Genomic DNA, 16,275 nt, shown 5'->3' with positions numbered 1-16,275 from the left:
ACAAGAACACATTATGGAACAGAAGAGTTCTGATACACCTCCCACCCCTCCCCGTGATATCACGACTTGATGCTCAGTCCTTATACATACAAGTCAACAAACCCGTATAGAATATCAGTAAATTACACCAATGCATGAAAATAGTTCATAACCCCCAGCCAGCCAATATCATCTGTTGACACACCCTGATACCCACTAGGTGACACCGTAGTTTTGAGGCCTAGTCTTCAAATATACAGACACATATAGAAAAAGTACAATGACACAGAATATGCACATATATAATCCAGATCTCCCAGCCCACTGAGATCATCTCTCGAACAGGTCCGACGCCCACTAGGTGTACCACATCTTAGAGGCCCAGTCCTTGCATTTACAGGCACACATAGAATGTAAGTAAAGACACAACCAGACATATGTATATAGTCGGATCCCTCAGTCCAATTGAAATCTTCAGTTGCCCATAACTGTGCTGCACCATCCCTGGTAGAACACAAAAGCTCAAATGCTTCTCCCCTGGAGACTGAAAAGCAAGCAACCCCACAACTTGAGGCCCAGAGTCCACTGAGTGCCGTCAAAAGATCTGCAGTTGTCCACAACAGAGCTTGTCTTCTGCCCAGCAGAATCCTGGGAGGGCAGCACCTACTCCATTCTGGGCATCGCGCCGCACCGCCCTTGGGGAAGTGCAATAGCTTCATCTTCTCACTCCAGCAGCTGAAGACAGGTGACACTGTGGCTTCAGGGCTTGTCCTCACTACGACGAAGGTTAGGCAGCTTCCCACCATCCTTCCCTGTTCTCATCCAATAAGTCAGCAAATTGAACCTGCAACATACCAGATTAACAACGTCCAAGGGGAACCTGTGATCACAAGAAAAGCGACCATGATGGCCGCTCACTATTTGACTGTAAGCCTCCATCGAGCACGTTGCACAGCTCCTTCACTAACTTCGCCAGCAAGCAACGCACTGGTGATGTAGACCTATAGTACTTTAAGTTCTTAATGTACAGCAGGATCTGCTTACAATACTCCAAGTGAGGCCTCACCAGTGCTTCATAACGTCTCAACATTACATCCTTGCTTTTATATTCTATTCCTCTTGAAATGAATGCTAACATCACATTTGCATTCCTCACCACAGACTCAATCTGCAAATTAACTTTTCAGGAACCTAAACAAGGACACCCAAGTCCCTTTGCATCTCAGTTTTTTGTATTTTCTCTCCGTTTAGAAAATAGTCAACCTTTTCATTTTTTCTACTGGAGTACATGACCACACAGTCCCCCACACTATATTCCATCTGTCATTTCTATGCCCGTTCTTCTAATCTGTCTAAGTCCTTCTATAGACTCTCTACCTCCTCAAAACCACCCACCATCCACCTATCTTCATATCATCTGCAAACTTCGCAACAAAGCCATCAATTCCATCATCCAAATCATTGACATATAACATGAAAAGAATTGGTCCCAACACAGTCCTCTGTGGAACAACACTAGTCACCAGCAACCAACTTAAAAGGCTCCCTTTATTCCTGTCTCTTTGCCTCCTGCCAGTCAGCCACTGCTTTATCCAAGCTAGAATCTTTCCTGCAATACCATGGGCTCGTAGTTAGTTAAGCAGCCTCATGTGTGGCACCTTGTCAAAGGCCTTCTGAAAATCCAAGTACGCAGCATCAACTGATTCTCTATTGTCTATCCTGCTTGTTATTTCTTTAAAGAATTCCAAGATTTTCCCTTGTGGAAACTATGTTGACTACAGCCTACTTGTAGCCTCCAAGTACCCCAAAGCCACATCCTTAACAATCAACTCCAACTTCTTCCCAACCACTGAGGTCAGACTAACTGGCCTTTAATCTCCTTTCTTCTGCCTCTCTCCCTTCTTGAAGAGTGGAGTGACATTTGCAATTTTCCAGTCTCCTGAAACCATTCTAGAATCTAGTGATTCTTGAAAGATCATTACTAATCCTTCCACCATCTCTTCAGCCACCTCTTTCAGAACCCTGGGGTGTACCCCATCTGGTCCAGCTGATTTGCCTACCTTCAGACCTTTCAGTTTCCCAAGAACCTTCTCTGTAATACAGATACATCCGACATTAGCTTTTCCTCCTCAAATTTCTGGCTGAATTCAATCATATTATAATTGCTTTCGCCTAAGGGTTCTTTTACCTTAAGCTCTCTAATCAATTCCAGTGAACAACACCCAATTCAGAGTAGCTGATCCTATAGTAGACCATGAGCTGCTCTAAAAAACCATCTCGTAGGCAGTCTAGAAAGATCCCACCTGGAATCCTGAATCAATCTGATTTTCCCAATCTACCTGCATATTGAAACCCCCATGACTATTGTAACACTGCCCTTTGGGCATCCATTTTCTATCTCCTGGTAATTTGTAGGCCACCTCCTTACTACTGTTTGGGGGTCTGTATACAATTCCCAACAGGGTCATTTTACCCTTGCAGTTCCTTAGCTCTATTCACAATGATCCAACACCGTTCTAACCCTATTTCACCTCTTTCTAATGATTTGATTTCATTTTTATCAACAGACCAACACCACTCGCTCAACCTTCTTGCTTTCTTTCGAGATAATTCTTCCTTCCTTCCTTCCTTCCTTCCTTCCTTCCTTCCTTCCTTCCTTCCTTCCTTCCTTCCTTCCTTCCTTCCTTCCTTCCTTCCTTCCTTCCTTCCTTCCTTCCTTCCTTCCTTCCTTCCTTCCTTTCTTTCTTTCTTTCTTTCTTTCTCTCCCAGCTATAAGCTCCTTTCAGCCATGATTCAGTGATGCCTACAACATCATACCTGCCAATTTGCAACTGTGCTGCAAGTTCATCTATCTTAATCCGTATACTGTGCATATTCAAATATAGCACCTTTAATCTTATATTCACCATTTTCAATTTTGTCTGCCTTTTACATTGCAACTTATCCTGTTGACTGCAATTTTGCCCTATCATCAGCCTCTCCTTATTACATATTGCCATTGTTTGCAAACCAACTACCCTTTCTTCAGCACTCTCATCTGGCTTTCCTCTGATACTTCTTGCATTGAAATATACACAGCTCAGGACTCTAGTCACGCCATGCTCAACCTTTTGATTCCTAACTCTGTCTGAGGTCTTTCCAACATCTCCCTCCACAGCCTCTCCACAAGCTGTTCTGGCACTCTGGTTCCTGTCCCCTGGAACTCTAGTTTAAACCCCACCATGCAGCATCAACAAACCTTCCTGTTGGGTTATTAATCCCCCTCTAGTTCAGGTGCAAACCATCCCTTCTGTACAGGTCTGACCTTTTCTGAAAGAGAGCCCAGTCTTATGGACAAAAATCTTATGTCCTTCTGCCTGCACCAACTCTTTAGCCACATATTAAACTGTGTAATCTTCTGAGTTTTGGGCTCACCAGCACATGGCATGGGTAGCAATCCTGAGATCGCAACCCTGGAGGTCCTGCTTAGCACCTAACTCCCTATGGAGAGCCCCGTCACTTGTCCTGCCTATGTCATTGGTACCTACATGGACCGTGACTTCCAGTTGTTCACTCTCCCACTTAACAATGCTGAAGACTCGATCCAAGCTGCCCTGGACCCTGGCACTCAGGAGGCCACGTATTATCTGGGACTCTTGTTCTGACCCACAGAACCTCCTGTCTGTTCCCCTGTCACCACAATATGCCTCTACTACCCCCTTCCCTTCTGAGTCACAGTGCCAGACTCAGTACCAGAGACCCGACCACTGTGACTTCCCTCAACTCCCCTCCCCGAAAACCGCATCCAAAGTGGTATACCTGATTTTGAGGGCAACGGTCACAGGGGTACTTAAACTCCTTAATCCTTTTCCCCTACCTTACTGTCACCCCATTTTCCCCTGTCCTGAACCTTGGGTGTAACTACCTCTCCTTTTCCCCTACCTTACTGTCACCCCATTTTCCCCTGTCCTGAACCTTGGGTGTAACTACCTCTCCTTTTCCCCTACCTTACTGTCACCCCATTTTCCCCTGTCCTGAACCTTGGGTGTAACTACCTCTCCTTTTCCCCTACCTTACTGTCACCCCATTTTCCCCTGTCCTGAACCTTGGGTGTAACTACCTCTCCGTATGTCAGACCTATCACTCCTTCAGCCTCCTACATGATCCAGGGTTCACAGAATTCCAGCTCCAGGTTCTTAACACAGATTGTTAGAAGCTGCAGCTAGATGCACTCCTCGCACTGGAGGTCTCCCTGCCTTCCACATCCTGTAAGGGGAGCATCTCTACTGTCCTGGCTGAGCAGATATGAAGGAGAAAAAAACTTAATCTTGAGCTTTTCTTTTCTTTGATTTCTCTGACTGAAACCTTTCTTTGCTGAAGCCTCGAGGAGCTGAAGCCTCAAGATCACCACCCTGACTGTCCACTCCGACGATGGCTGCTGCACTTGCTGCTGCCTTCCTTTAATTTGCTCTCGCCAATCATTCTCAAATGTGGATTGGTCACTGATCAAAGCTCTGTTTCACTGCAGCAACCCGCTGCTCTCATTTCTACTTGGGCAGTGGACCTGAGTGAAATCATCCCCTCATCGCAAAGCTCCCAATGTCTGAATTGGTTGCAGGTCAAAACGTTATTACATTTTCACTTATGAACTCAAAGTAAAGCTGGCTTTCACATCAGTGTCCAATTTCTGTCATCACCATGTAATGAAATGAATTTTAAATGTCAGAATGCATGTATGTTATCTTTCCAGTCCCTGCTGCTGTAAGTGTCGGATTAGATCAGTTGCGCACTTTGTATTGAGTAACTTCAACTGGTGTGATTAACCTCCATTAGAATTAGATAACTCCACTGATGTTGGATTTTTATCTTGGTAATGTAGAATAATGCATGGAGAGCATTATCTGACTGAAATAAGGGGAGTGGAATGTAAACCCAGTACTGAAGCTGGAAACAAGATCAGATGTGCCATCTCTGATCATCTGATATCCATGCTCCAGCACTGATTCGGGCACACATCTAAATTCAATCAGAAATCCTGTTAGCCTTTTATATATTTTGATCCAGATAAATCTTTCTTTTGCAGGATTCATGTGGTCATTACCCTGGAGATCTTGCAATAAGCATTGTCCCACGTCAAGCAGGGACCAGTGTTATTACTCCACCATTTGATGGACATGATTTTGGAGAGCAGGACTGTTGACATGCTGTCCCATGCATGAATTAATATTAATGTATTAAAAACAATTTAACCTGGGAGTCATCTGCAGGCCAGTGTATTCCTGTAAACCAAACACGTGGTAAAATGGTGGTCACTGTTAACTTCATTTTCAGACCTATCTGAATTAAGGCTTTCTCACGTGGTAATTACACATACAAAATACTGAAAATGCTGTGAACAGGCGAATTACCATCGTGTGTATTGTTCCAGATTTCCAGCATCTACAGGTTTTCTCAGAAACAGAATCAGGTTTATTATCATCAGCATGTGATGTAAAATTTGTTAACTTAGCAGCAGCAGGTCAATGCTATACATAATCTAGCAGGGAGAAAAAACTAATAATAAATAAAATAAAACATAATAAATAAGTAAATCAATTACATATATTGCATAGATTTAAAAAAACATGCAAAAACAGAAATACTGTATATTTTTTTAAAAAGTGAGGTAGTGTTCATGGGTTCAATGACCATATAGGAATCAGATGGCAGAGGGGAAGAAGCTGTTCCTGAATCGCTGAGTGTGTGTCTTCAGGCTTCTGTACCTTCTGCCTGATGGTAGCAGTGAGTAAAGGGCATGCCCTGGGTGCTGGAGGTCCTTAATAATGGAGGTTGCCTTTCTGAGACACCACTCCCTAAAGATGTCCTGGGTACTTTGTAGGCTAGTGCCCAAGATGGAGCTGACTAGATTTACAACCCTCTGCAGCTTCTTTTGGTCCTGTGCAGTAGCCTCTCCACACCAGACAGTGATGCAGCCTGTCGGAATGCTCTCCATGGTGCAACTATAGAAGTTTATGAGCATACTTGTTGACATACCAAATCTCTTCAAACTCCTAATAAAGTATAGATGCTGTCTTGCCTACTTTATAACTACATCGATATATTGGGATCAGCTTAGAGATCTTGACACCCAGGAACTTGAATCTGCTCACTCTCTCCACTTCTGATCCCTCTATGATGATAGGTACGTTTTCCTTCATCTTACCCTTCCTGATCTCCACAATCAACTCATTCGTCTTACTGACGTTGAGTGCCAGGTTGTTGCTGCAGCACCACTCCACTAGTTGACATATCTCACTCCTGTACACCCTCTCGTCACCACCTGAGATTCTGCCAACAATGGTTGTATTGCCAGCAAATTTATAGATGGTATTTGAGCTATGCCTAGCCACACAGTCATGTGTATACAGAGAATAGAGCAGTTGGCTAAGCACACACCCCTGAGGTGCACCAGTGTTGATCGTCAGTGAGGAGGATATGTTATCACCAATCTGCACCAGACTGTGGTCTTCCGGTTAGGAACTTGAGCATCCAATTGCAGAGAAAAGTACAGAGTCCCAGGTTCTGCAACTTCTTGTGTCTCTTGTGTGGTAGTGAACACAATTGGAAATTACCAAGGTACTTAAAGGGATATTTGCTTAGGTGAAGTTTTAAGATGTGATGAAATGTGTTCCTCTCCCTTCAATCTGCACATTTTGGGCTGGCTGAACAGATGAACTGAATTTTATGTGACTCAATCTTATCCAGTCAAACTTGTGAATTCACAGTGTATTGATTCTTCTGTTTTGTTTGACACTGTATGTTCTATGCCAGTCCTACTCTCGATGAATATAACCGGTTTAGAATTTTGGATTGAAGTGCGAAGTGTATGCGTGAGAGAAGAATAGCAGTAATATTTTGTGAGATACTGTGTTACTCCTCATTATCATTACAATTGTTAAGGTGAATTCTCCTGGTTTGGACCTGATGTAAGCAGAGAACGAAACCTCTTGGTGATTAAATTGTGTGCCTGACACAGGGCTGCTCCCTTCTGTGCAGAAAGCCAGGAGGAGGATTTTGATAACATAATTATCATGTCCCGGTTCAGGCTAACAAGGGTGTGTTTTATTTTGAACTGTGAACAGGTAAATTATCATTGCCTTGAGCGTATCTGATTAATTTGCATAAACTTTGATCAAACCTTCATCAAGACAGATGGATCGATCATAATTAAATGATATTCAGGCAGTAATTTAAATACAGATGTATTTGTAGGTGGACAAATCAATCATTTTAATGCTTCCATTGTTTTTTTCTGTCTTCCTGTATTTTGAACTAATATTGTAGCCATTCAGTAAAATAAAATTATTTCTTAATGATTTCTGACTTTTCAGTTTTCAAACATGGTTGAAAGAAAAAATGGTTAAATTAGAAAAAAATTCTGTGTATATGGAAAGTTTAAGTGTGGCCTGTCAACAAAATTCTCTCCATTTCTTTCCAGACAGTAGGAAAAGGAGATTTGAATACGCCATGTTAGCATCAACCAAAGTCTTTTGGTAAATGCCAACTGTTTACTTTTGAAGCAAATGTACTTAAATTGTTGGTTGAAAAGGTTAATCTTGTTTTCACCAGCAGAGGGAGAAACGGCAGGGCAGCCTCGATCAATCCACGAATAATGGCACAATGACTCTCAAGGCGAGGTTGATGTGACTGATTAGCTTGTACTGCATAATTCTTTCCGTAAGAAATTTTAGGACATTTCATTTTTATCAAACCTTTTTCTTCGGCCACATAACCTAGGAAGCAAAATGTATAGAATGTAAAGTGAACCCTGAAGACAACCTTCGATAAAATCGAGGGCACTGCTTTGCTGAGCACCGCTGTTCATTGGAACATTCTGTCGATGTGGAAATGCGAGGATCAATGCAGAACGGTCAGTAGGGGGCGCCACTGCACTACTTTCGTGAAGCGCAGTCAGCCTGCAGCAGAGTGCTGACTGCGTGCTGTTGCGACCCAAGGTGTGGCAACAAACTTTCTACAATCAACCTAGGGATTCCGAAACGCGGGGGTGGTAGTGGAGTTCTTCGCAGTATACCGGTCAATATTAATTCCTCATTAAAATTAATAAAGCGGTGCCGATTGGTGTTTGAAAGAGAATGGCTATAATTCCTATATTGCATTCTTGACTTAAATCCAGGAGTTCCACTGGTAATACTGTGTGGAAACATCAACGAGTTGTCCGCAAAATCGACGGGTACTTCAGAGGACAATGAACGGTGGATTTTTGATGTCGCGAGGTTCTGACGAGCACTTCTTTCTTTCACTCTGAGGAACTTCAACCCCTTGCTGATTCTCAGTTGCTGTCTTGCTGAACGAGGGGTATTTTTCAGCAAGTCAATACTTGCAAAACTATTGCATTACCTTTGTTTGATGTCAGACACAAGTCAGACGTGAAAGAACCGCGCGCATTTATTTTGCTTTCCCCCCCCCCCAAACTCTTAATGATCTGAATATTGAGGTAATGAAAATCTATTATTTCACCACAATAATCTCAAGTGAAGCTGGGCTCAGATACTTATAATCTGTTATTCAGCTAAATAGCTAAGTTTTTTTAAGATGTTATACAGGATATTGTTTCTGAGGGAGAAACAGATGTTAATGCCAGCTAATCACAGAGTCAGGACATTAGATCACACCATCCTTTCTGCTCTTATCTGAAGGAAGTTGAGTCTGGGAAACTGAGAGGTAAAAATGGATGTAATCATCACCCACAGTGACACCAACTGTCTGTAGTTTGGGATTGACTAGTGCCATAAGTTAAATAACAGATCTGATTTTAAACATAATCATTTCTCCCCTTACCCCATCTGTAAAGACCATCTGGCAGTTTTTCAGATTATAAAGCTTGGAACTGTCTCGCAAGGACTGTGCAGAATTGCAGTTGGATTGAATATTTCGATTTTTCATGTATTTCCTCTATTTTATTAATTCATTCAAATAAAACTCATTGCAAGGAAGTAGTCCAGATGAGTTTCTAGCAAGGTGGAGATGTCCATTCAATTTAACTAAGTTCAAAATAGATTTATTATCAAAGCACGTACATGTCACCATATGCTACCCTGAGATTCATTTTCTTGTGGGCATACTCAATAAATCCAATAACCATAATTGAATCAATGAAAGACTGCAGCAGCTGGGTGTACAACCACCATGGAAAAGATAACAGACTGCAAATACAAAAAGAAAGAAGTAATAACAATAAACATATAAACAATAAATATCCAGAACATGAGATGAAGAGTCCTTGAAAATGAGTTCATAAATCGCGGGAATGTTTCAGTGATGGGGTAAGTGAAGTTCTCCTCTGGTTCAAGACCCTGATGGCTGAGGGGTAATAATTGTTCCTGAATGTGGTGGCATGGGTCCTGAGGCTCCTGTATCTCTTCCTGATAGCAGCGACGATGATTTTTAATCTATATTTTTACTTTTGCACTAATGTTAATATAGCCCCCTCACAAAGATTGGGTTCATAAATGTTAAAGAAATAAATAAGTCTCTCATTACTAGTTTACAATAACTCTTAGAGGAAAATTAATTGAATGTTAGTGTAATGGGTGCTTGATGGCTGGCTGAAGTCTGATGATGTAAAACATAATTTGAATGTGATGGCTGGAGATGCAGTTGCCAAAGATTGGGCAAAGGAACAGTGCCTGAAAGGCAGGAATTGATTTGCACCCCCATCTGCACCTTGTAAATCTGCATGCCCACCCAGACTTTACTCTTTGTGGAGGGTGGCAGCACACTCCTCAATGCAGGCGTCATGCTCCCACCACCTGGACCGTGACCTCCTGCTGCTGCTGACTTAGAAACCCTTCGGCTCCAGATGATGGAGGTTGCGTGTGGATTTGCGTTTATATTTCAGCTGTTGTAGCATTTGGATCCATTGAGGCTCTGGAAGTCAACCAACTAGAAATAAACAGGAACAGTCATGATTTAAAATGATAGAAGGTTGGTAACAGGTTATGGCAAGCCTTTGTCAGAGAATGTTTTTAATTGAAGAGGCAGTCAGGTATTGAATGGTGAGATTTTGAGATCCTTAACTGTCATTTCTTGGACTGTCATGGGTGGGGGATGTGGGGAGAAGCAGTAAAAAATGGAGAATTCTATATCTAAATGGGAAAAAAATAATAATTGCTAGCTATTAGCAACAATACAATTAAAATAAGAAGGGTCTCAGGCTGAAACGTTGATTGCTTATTCGCTCCATGGACGCTGCCTCACTTGCTGAGTTCCTCCAGATTTTATGGGTGTTGCTGTTCCAAAGAACTATTTTATGCAAATTGCTATCAGCAAAAATAACAGATCCCTTAATCTTGTTCTATTAAATGGTATAAATTGGTGGTACATGGACCCAGAATATGCAGTGGGGAAAAAAGCTTCTTGAATTGTTGACGTTAGATTTTGTGTGCACTAAACAAACTGGAAATCTGTCAAATAATGAATGAATACATTGAAAAGGCAATGTGTCTTTCTTTGGTGTCTCAAGCCTATGAAACATTTAATTGTAGGCTTGTATTTCATGTCTAGGCAGAGTGCAGTCTTGTTCAGCTTTACATAAAAAACCTCCCTGTATGTAGTGCAATATAAACAATCAGAGTCGTCTGCAGCTTTTGTAAGTCACTGAAGTGTATTGGGAGTGGCATTGCTAATCAGATTAATATCACAGCTGCAGAAAGGGAGGACATTGAGGAGGGATTGTCCACTGAGTTGGTGTGTTGAAATCAGAAACAGCAAGGGAGTATTGTATAGAGCACCCCTCCCTCCAAATAGAGACACCAAGGAACAGACTGGAAAGCAGATTTTGGAAAGGTGCATATGGGTGACTTCAACTTCCCTAATATTGATTGGCACCTCCTTATAATGCAAACGTTTTAGATGGAAATAATTTGTGATGTGTGTGCAGGAAGGATTCCTGAACATGTAGCAGGCCGACTAGAGGAGAGGCCACCCTTGATCTGGTGATAGGCATACATCAAGTCACGTTACAGATCTCTGTGGGTGAGAATTTCAGAGACAGTAAGCACAACTCTCTGACCTTTAGTATAGCCTTGGAAAGGAATAGGAGCAGGAAGAACGGGAAAGCATTAAATGAGGGAAGAAGGAGTTATGATGCTATTAGGAAGGAACATCAGAGCATAAATTGGGGATGGATGTACTGGGGAGATGCACAACAGAAATGCAGAGGTTGTTTAGGTAGCACTTGTATGGTGTTCTGGAGAGGTTTATTCCATTGAGACAGGAAAAGGATGGTAGTGTAGCGGTGTGCTACAAGCAGCGCTAAAATTACGACACGGAGTCGGTAACTGCAGTCGAAGGAAAAACTTTATTCGAAAACTTCAGCCTCACTTTTAAGCCTCTGTCAACCGGCCCCCCATGGCGAAGAGGCTCCAAAGCTCTGTGCTCGCAAACCCCCGTAGGCTATCTAATTGTGAGTCGGTTCGGATACGCTAGGAAATGAGGCGCTACATAACCCCCCCCCAGAACCGGCGATACACCCCCCAATGTCCACAGCCTGGGCCAGAACCTGCTTGGGAGGTCGGCCTCTGCGCCGAGGCGCCGGAAACTCGGCCGGTTGCGCCAGGTCCACATGGGCCGGCTTGAGGCGGTCCACCGTGAAAACCTCCTCCTTCCCCCCAACGTCCAGCAAGAACGTGGACCCGTTGTTCCGGAGCACCGTAAACGGCCCCTCGTATGGCCGCTGCAGCGGTGGCCGATGCCCGCCCCTTCGCACAAACACAAACTTACAGTTCCGTAGGTCTTTGGGTACGCAGGTCGGGTGCCGCCCGTGCTGTGAAGTGGGTATGGGGGCCAGGTTACCGAGCTTCTCGCGAAGTCTGCCCAGGACTGCAGCGGGTTCTTCCTCTTGCCCCCTCGGGGCTGGTAGGAACTCCCCGGGGACGGCCAGGGGCGCGCCGTATACCAACTCGGCCGACGAGGCGTGCAGGTCGTCCTTGGGCGCTGTGCGGATGCCGAGAAGGACCCAGGGAAGCTCGTCCGCCCAGTTGGCTCCTCGCAGGCGGGCCATGAGGGCCGACTTCAGGTGACGGTGGAAACGCTCCACTAGCCCGTTCGACTGTGGGTGGTAGGCAGTGGTGTGGTGCAGCTGAGTCCCCAAAAGGCTGGCCATAGCTGACCACAGGCTGGAGGTGAACTGGGCGCCTCTGTCGGAGGTAATGTGGGCTGGTACACCAAAGCGGGATATCCAGGTGGCGAGCAGGGCTCGGGCGCAAGATTCGGAGGTGGTGTCGGTGAGCGGGACCGCCTCTGGCCATCTTGTGAACCGGTCCACGATAGTCAGGAGGTAATGCGCTCCGCGCGACACTGGCAGGGGGCCCACGATATCCACATGAATGTGGTCGAAACGCCGGTGGGCGGGATGGAACTGCTGCGGTGGGGCTTTGGTGTGCCGCTGAACCTTGGCCGTCTGGCAGTGCATGCACGTTCTGGCCCATTCACTGACCTGTTTGCGGAGACCGTGCCAAACGAACCTGCTGGAAACCAGCCGGACAGTTGTCCGGATGGAGGGATGCGCCAAGTTATGAATGGAGTCGAAAACACGTCGCCGCCAGGCTGCGGGGACGACCGGACGGGGCTGGCCGGTGGCGACGTCACAGAGTAGGGTCCTCTCACCTGGGCCCACGGGGAGGTCCTGGAGCTGCAAACCAGAGACTGCAGTCCTGTAACTCGGAATCTCCTCATCTACCTGCTGTGCCTCTGCCAGTGCCTCAAAGTCTACCCCTTGGGAAAGGGCATGAACGGTAGGGCGAGAGAGCGCATCCGCCACGACATTGTCCTTACCCGAGACGTGCCGGACATCCGTCGTGTATTCAGAGATGTAGGACAGGTGGCGTTGCTGGCGGGATGACCAGGGGTCGGATGCTTTCGTAAACGCAAAGGTAAGCGGTTTGTGGTCCGTGAACGCGGTGAAGGGCCGACCTTCTAGGAAGTACCTGAAATGCCGGATGGCCAGGTAGAGCGCCAACAGTTCCCGGTCGAAAGCACTGTACTTGAGCTCGGGTGGCCGCAGGTGTTTGCTGAAAAACGCCAGGGGTTGCCAGCGACCTGCGATGAGCTGCTCCAGCACCCCACCGACTGCCGTGTTTGATGCGTCCACTGTGAGGGCGGTAGGGGTGTCCATTCTGGGATGTACTAGCATTGCGGCGTCAGCCAAAGCTTCCTTCGTTTGAACGAAAGCGGCGGCGGACTCCTCATCCCAGGTAATGTCCTTGCTCGGACCCGACATCAGGGCGAACAGGGGGCGCATGATCCGGGCAGCTGAAGGGAGGAAACGGCGGTAGAAATTGACCATACCTACGAATTCCTGAAGGCCTTTGATCGTGGTGGGTCGGGGGAAGTGGCGGACCGCATCTACCTTAGCGGGCAGAGGGGTTGCCCCGTCTTTAGTAATCCTGTGGCCCAGGAAGTCAATGGTATCAAGTCCGAACTGGCATTTGGCAGGGTTGATTGTAAGACCGTACTCACTCAGTCGGGCGCAGAGTTGACGGAGGTGGGACAGATGCTCCTGACGACTGCCACTGGCTATGAGGATGTCATCCAAATAGATGAACGCGAAGTCCAGGTCCCGTCCCACCGCGTCCATTAACCGCTGGAACGTCTGTGCGGCATTCTTCAGGCCGAACGGCATGCGGAGGAACTCGAAGAGGCCAAACGGGGTGATGAGAGCCGTTTTGGGGACGTCGTCAGGATGCATCGGGATTTGATGGTACCCTCGGACAAGGTCGACCTTGGAGAAGATCCGGGCGCCGTGCAGGTTTGCCGCAAAGTCCTGAATGTGCGGCACAGGGTAGCGGTCCGGTGTGGTAGCCTCGTTCAGCCTGCGGTAGTCGCCGCACGGTCTCCAGCCCCCCGTCGCTTTGGGCACCATGTGCAGGGGGGAAGCCCAGGGGCTGTCGGACCGCCGGATGATCCCCAATTCCTCCATTCTCTGGAACTCCTCCTTCGCCAGTCGGAGCTTGTCCGGGGGAAGCCGCCGAGCACGGGCATGGAGGGGTGGTCCCTGTGTCGGGATGTGGTGCTGTACGCCGTGCCTGGGCATGGCTGCTGTGAACTGCGGTGCCAGAACCGATGGGAACTCCGCCAGGACCCTGGTGAAATCGTTGTCGGACAGCGTGATGGAGCCGAGGTGAGGGGCTGGCAACTGGGCCGCGCCCAGGGAGAACGTCTGAAAGGTCTCGGCGTGTACCAGTCTCTTCCTGGGCAGGTCAACCAGCAGGCTGTGAGCTCGCAAAAAATCCGCACCCAGAAGCGGTTGGGCTACGGCGGCCAGTGTGAAGTCCCACGTGAACTGGCTGGGGCCGAACAGTAGCTGCACCTGACGGGTGCCATAGGTCCTTACTGTGCTGCCATTCACGGCCCTCAGGGGGGGACCCGGTGCCCTGCTGCGGGTGTCGTAACTCGTCGGAGGTAAAACGCTGATCTCAGCCCCAGTATCGACCAAAAACCGGCGTCCCGATCTTCTATCCCACACATACAGGAGGCTATCCCGATGGCCAGCGGCGGCTGGCCCTGGCGTTTCCCGGGAACTTGCAGGGCGGGTGACAACGGCGGGCTTCTGCGCCCCACCGCTGGTGGTAGAAGCACCAGTGGTCATTGGGCCGGGGGTTGGCGGGCTCTGTGGCCGGGCCTGGACTGGTTTGCTGCCGGGAGCGTGGCTGGGAGATCTGTGCGATGGACGCCCCGCTCACCTTTTTGGCGTTCCACAGCAAGTCCGCCCGGGCTGCCACCTTCCGGGGGTCACTGAAATCCACGTCGGACAGCAGCAGGCATATGTCCTCGGGCAGCTGCTCCAGGAATGCCTGCTCAAACATGAGGCAGGGTGTGTGTTCGTCGGCCAGAGACAACATCTCATTCATTAAAGCCGATGGAGGTCTGTCGCCCAAGCCATCCAGGTGCAGTAAACGGGCAGCCCACTCGTGCCGTGAGAGTCCGAAAGTCCTGAGGAGCAGAGCTTTGAATTCCGTGTACTTGCCGTCTGCCGGGGGCGACTGTACGAACTCCGCGACCTGGGCCGCTGTGTCCTGGTCGAGGGAGCCCACCACGTAGTAGTAGCGGGAGTCTTCTGAGGTGATCCGGCGAACGTGGAATTGGGCTTCGGCTTGCTGGAACCATAGGTCCGGGCGCTGTGTCCAGAAACCCGGTAGTTTCAACGAAACCGCATGAGCAGAGGCGGCGTCGGTCATTTCTGGTCCAAAAATCGTTTGGACCGTCGGGGTCACCAATTGTAGCGGTGTGCTACACGCAGCGCTAAAATTACGACACGGAGTCGGTAACTGCAGTCGAAGGAAAAACTTTATTCGAAAACTTCAGCCTCACTTTTAAGCCTCTGTCAACCGGCCCCCCATGGCGAAGAGGCTCCAAAGCTCTGTGCTCGCAAACCCCCGTAGGCTATCTAATTGTGAGTCGGTTCGGATACGCTAGGAAATGAGGCGCTACAGTAGCATGGAGGAGCAATGATTGACAAGAGGAAGAAAGAAGCTTACTTAAGAATTAGAATTAGAATTTTATTTCCTACATACAATTCTCAACATGAGGGAGTAAAAATCTTTATGTTGTGTCTGTGTTGCTATGTACAAGTTGTTGAGGGAAATATGGAAGGATGTTGCCCAAACACTGAGATTGTGAACATAATTGTTTTGTGTGCATGTAGATAGTCAGATATACAATCAGATCAATGTGTATTGGTCAGCCTGATGGACTGGTGTAAGAAGCTGTCCTGTAGCCTGTTGGTCCTGCCCTCAATGCTGTGGTACCATTTGCCAGATGGAAGCAGCTGAAACAGTTTGAGTCTGGGGTGGCTGGAGCCCCTGATGATCCCCCGGCACTGCTGTTGTAAACGTCCTGGAAGTTCACATCCAGATTCGCAGTACCCTGTGATTGAGGGTAGTACAGTTTCCATACCAGGCCATGACACAACTAGTCAGAATACTCTCAACAGTGCCCATGTAGAGAGTCCTGAGGATTTGGGGACTTGCACCAAAATATTTCAACCATCTGAGGTGAAAGAGGCACTGTTGTGCTTCCTCCACCACGCAGCCGGTATGTACTGCCCAGGTGAGATCCCTGGGTGACGTGTATACTAAGGAACTGGAAAACTACTCACCCTCTCAACTAAAGACCTATTGATGTCAATAGGGGCTAGTCCGTCTGCGTTCCTCCTGTAATCTATGATCAACTAAGTTTTTTCAACCTTGAGGGAGGGTTGTTTTCTTGGCACCACTGTGTCAGGGCGTTGACTTCTCTGTAGGCAGTCTCGTCTTTGTT

At 47.2% G+C, this 16,275-nt stretch overlaps 1 protein-coding gene across 13 annotated transcripts in view; it reads left to right on the top strand.

The window, feature by feature from the left end:
* Window positions 1-7,257, top strand: part of amn (amnion associated transmembrane protein) — a 58,510-nt gene extending 51,253 nt beyond the window's left edge. For 10 of the 13 annotated variants that reach the window (XM_059958789.1, XM_059958780.1, XM_059958806.1 and 7 more), the window contains one exon: window positions 5,042-7,257. In XM_059958789.1, the coding sequence (XP_059814772.1) occupies window positions 5,042-5,158 (117 nt within the window). In that variant the 3' untranslated portion in view covers window positions 5,159-7,257. The remainder of the gene's footprint in view (window positions 1-5,041) is intronic. The other 3 variants (XR_009509582.1, XR_009509586.1, XR_009509580.1) reach the window with 3 other exon arrangements.
* The last annotated feature ends 9,018 nt before the right edge of the window (window positions 7,258-16,275 follow it).

Source organism: Hypanus sabinus, chromosome 2 (assembly GCF_030144855.1).
Source record: "Hypanus sabinus isolate sHypSab1 chromosome 2, sHypSab1.hap1, whole genome shotgun sequence".
Taxonomy (NCBI): Eukaryota; Metazoa; Chordata; class Chondrichthyes; order Myliobatiformes; family Dasyatidae; genus Hypanus; species Hypanus sabinus.
This window is presented reverse-complemented; position numbering and strand designations above follow the sequence as displayed.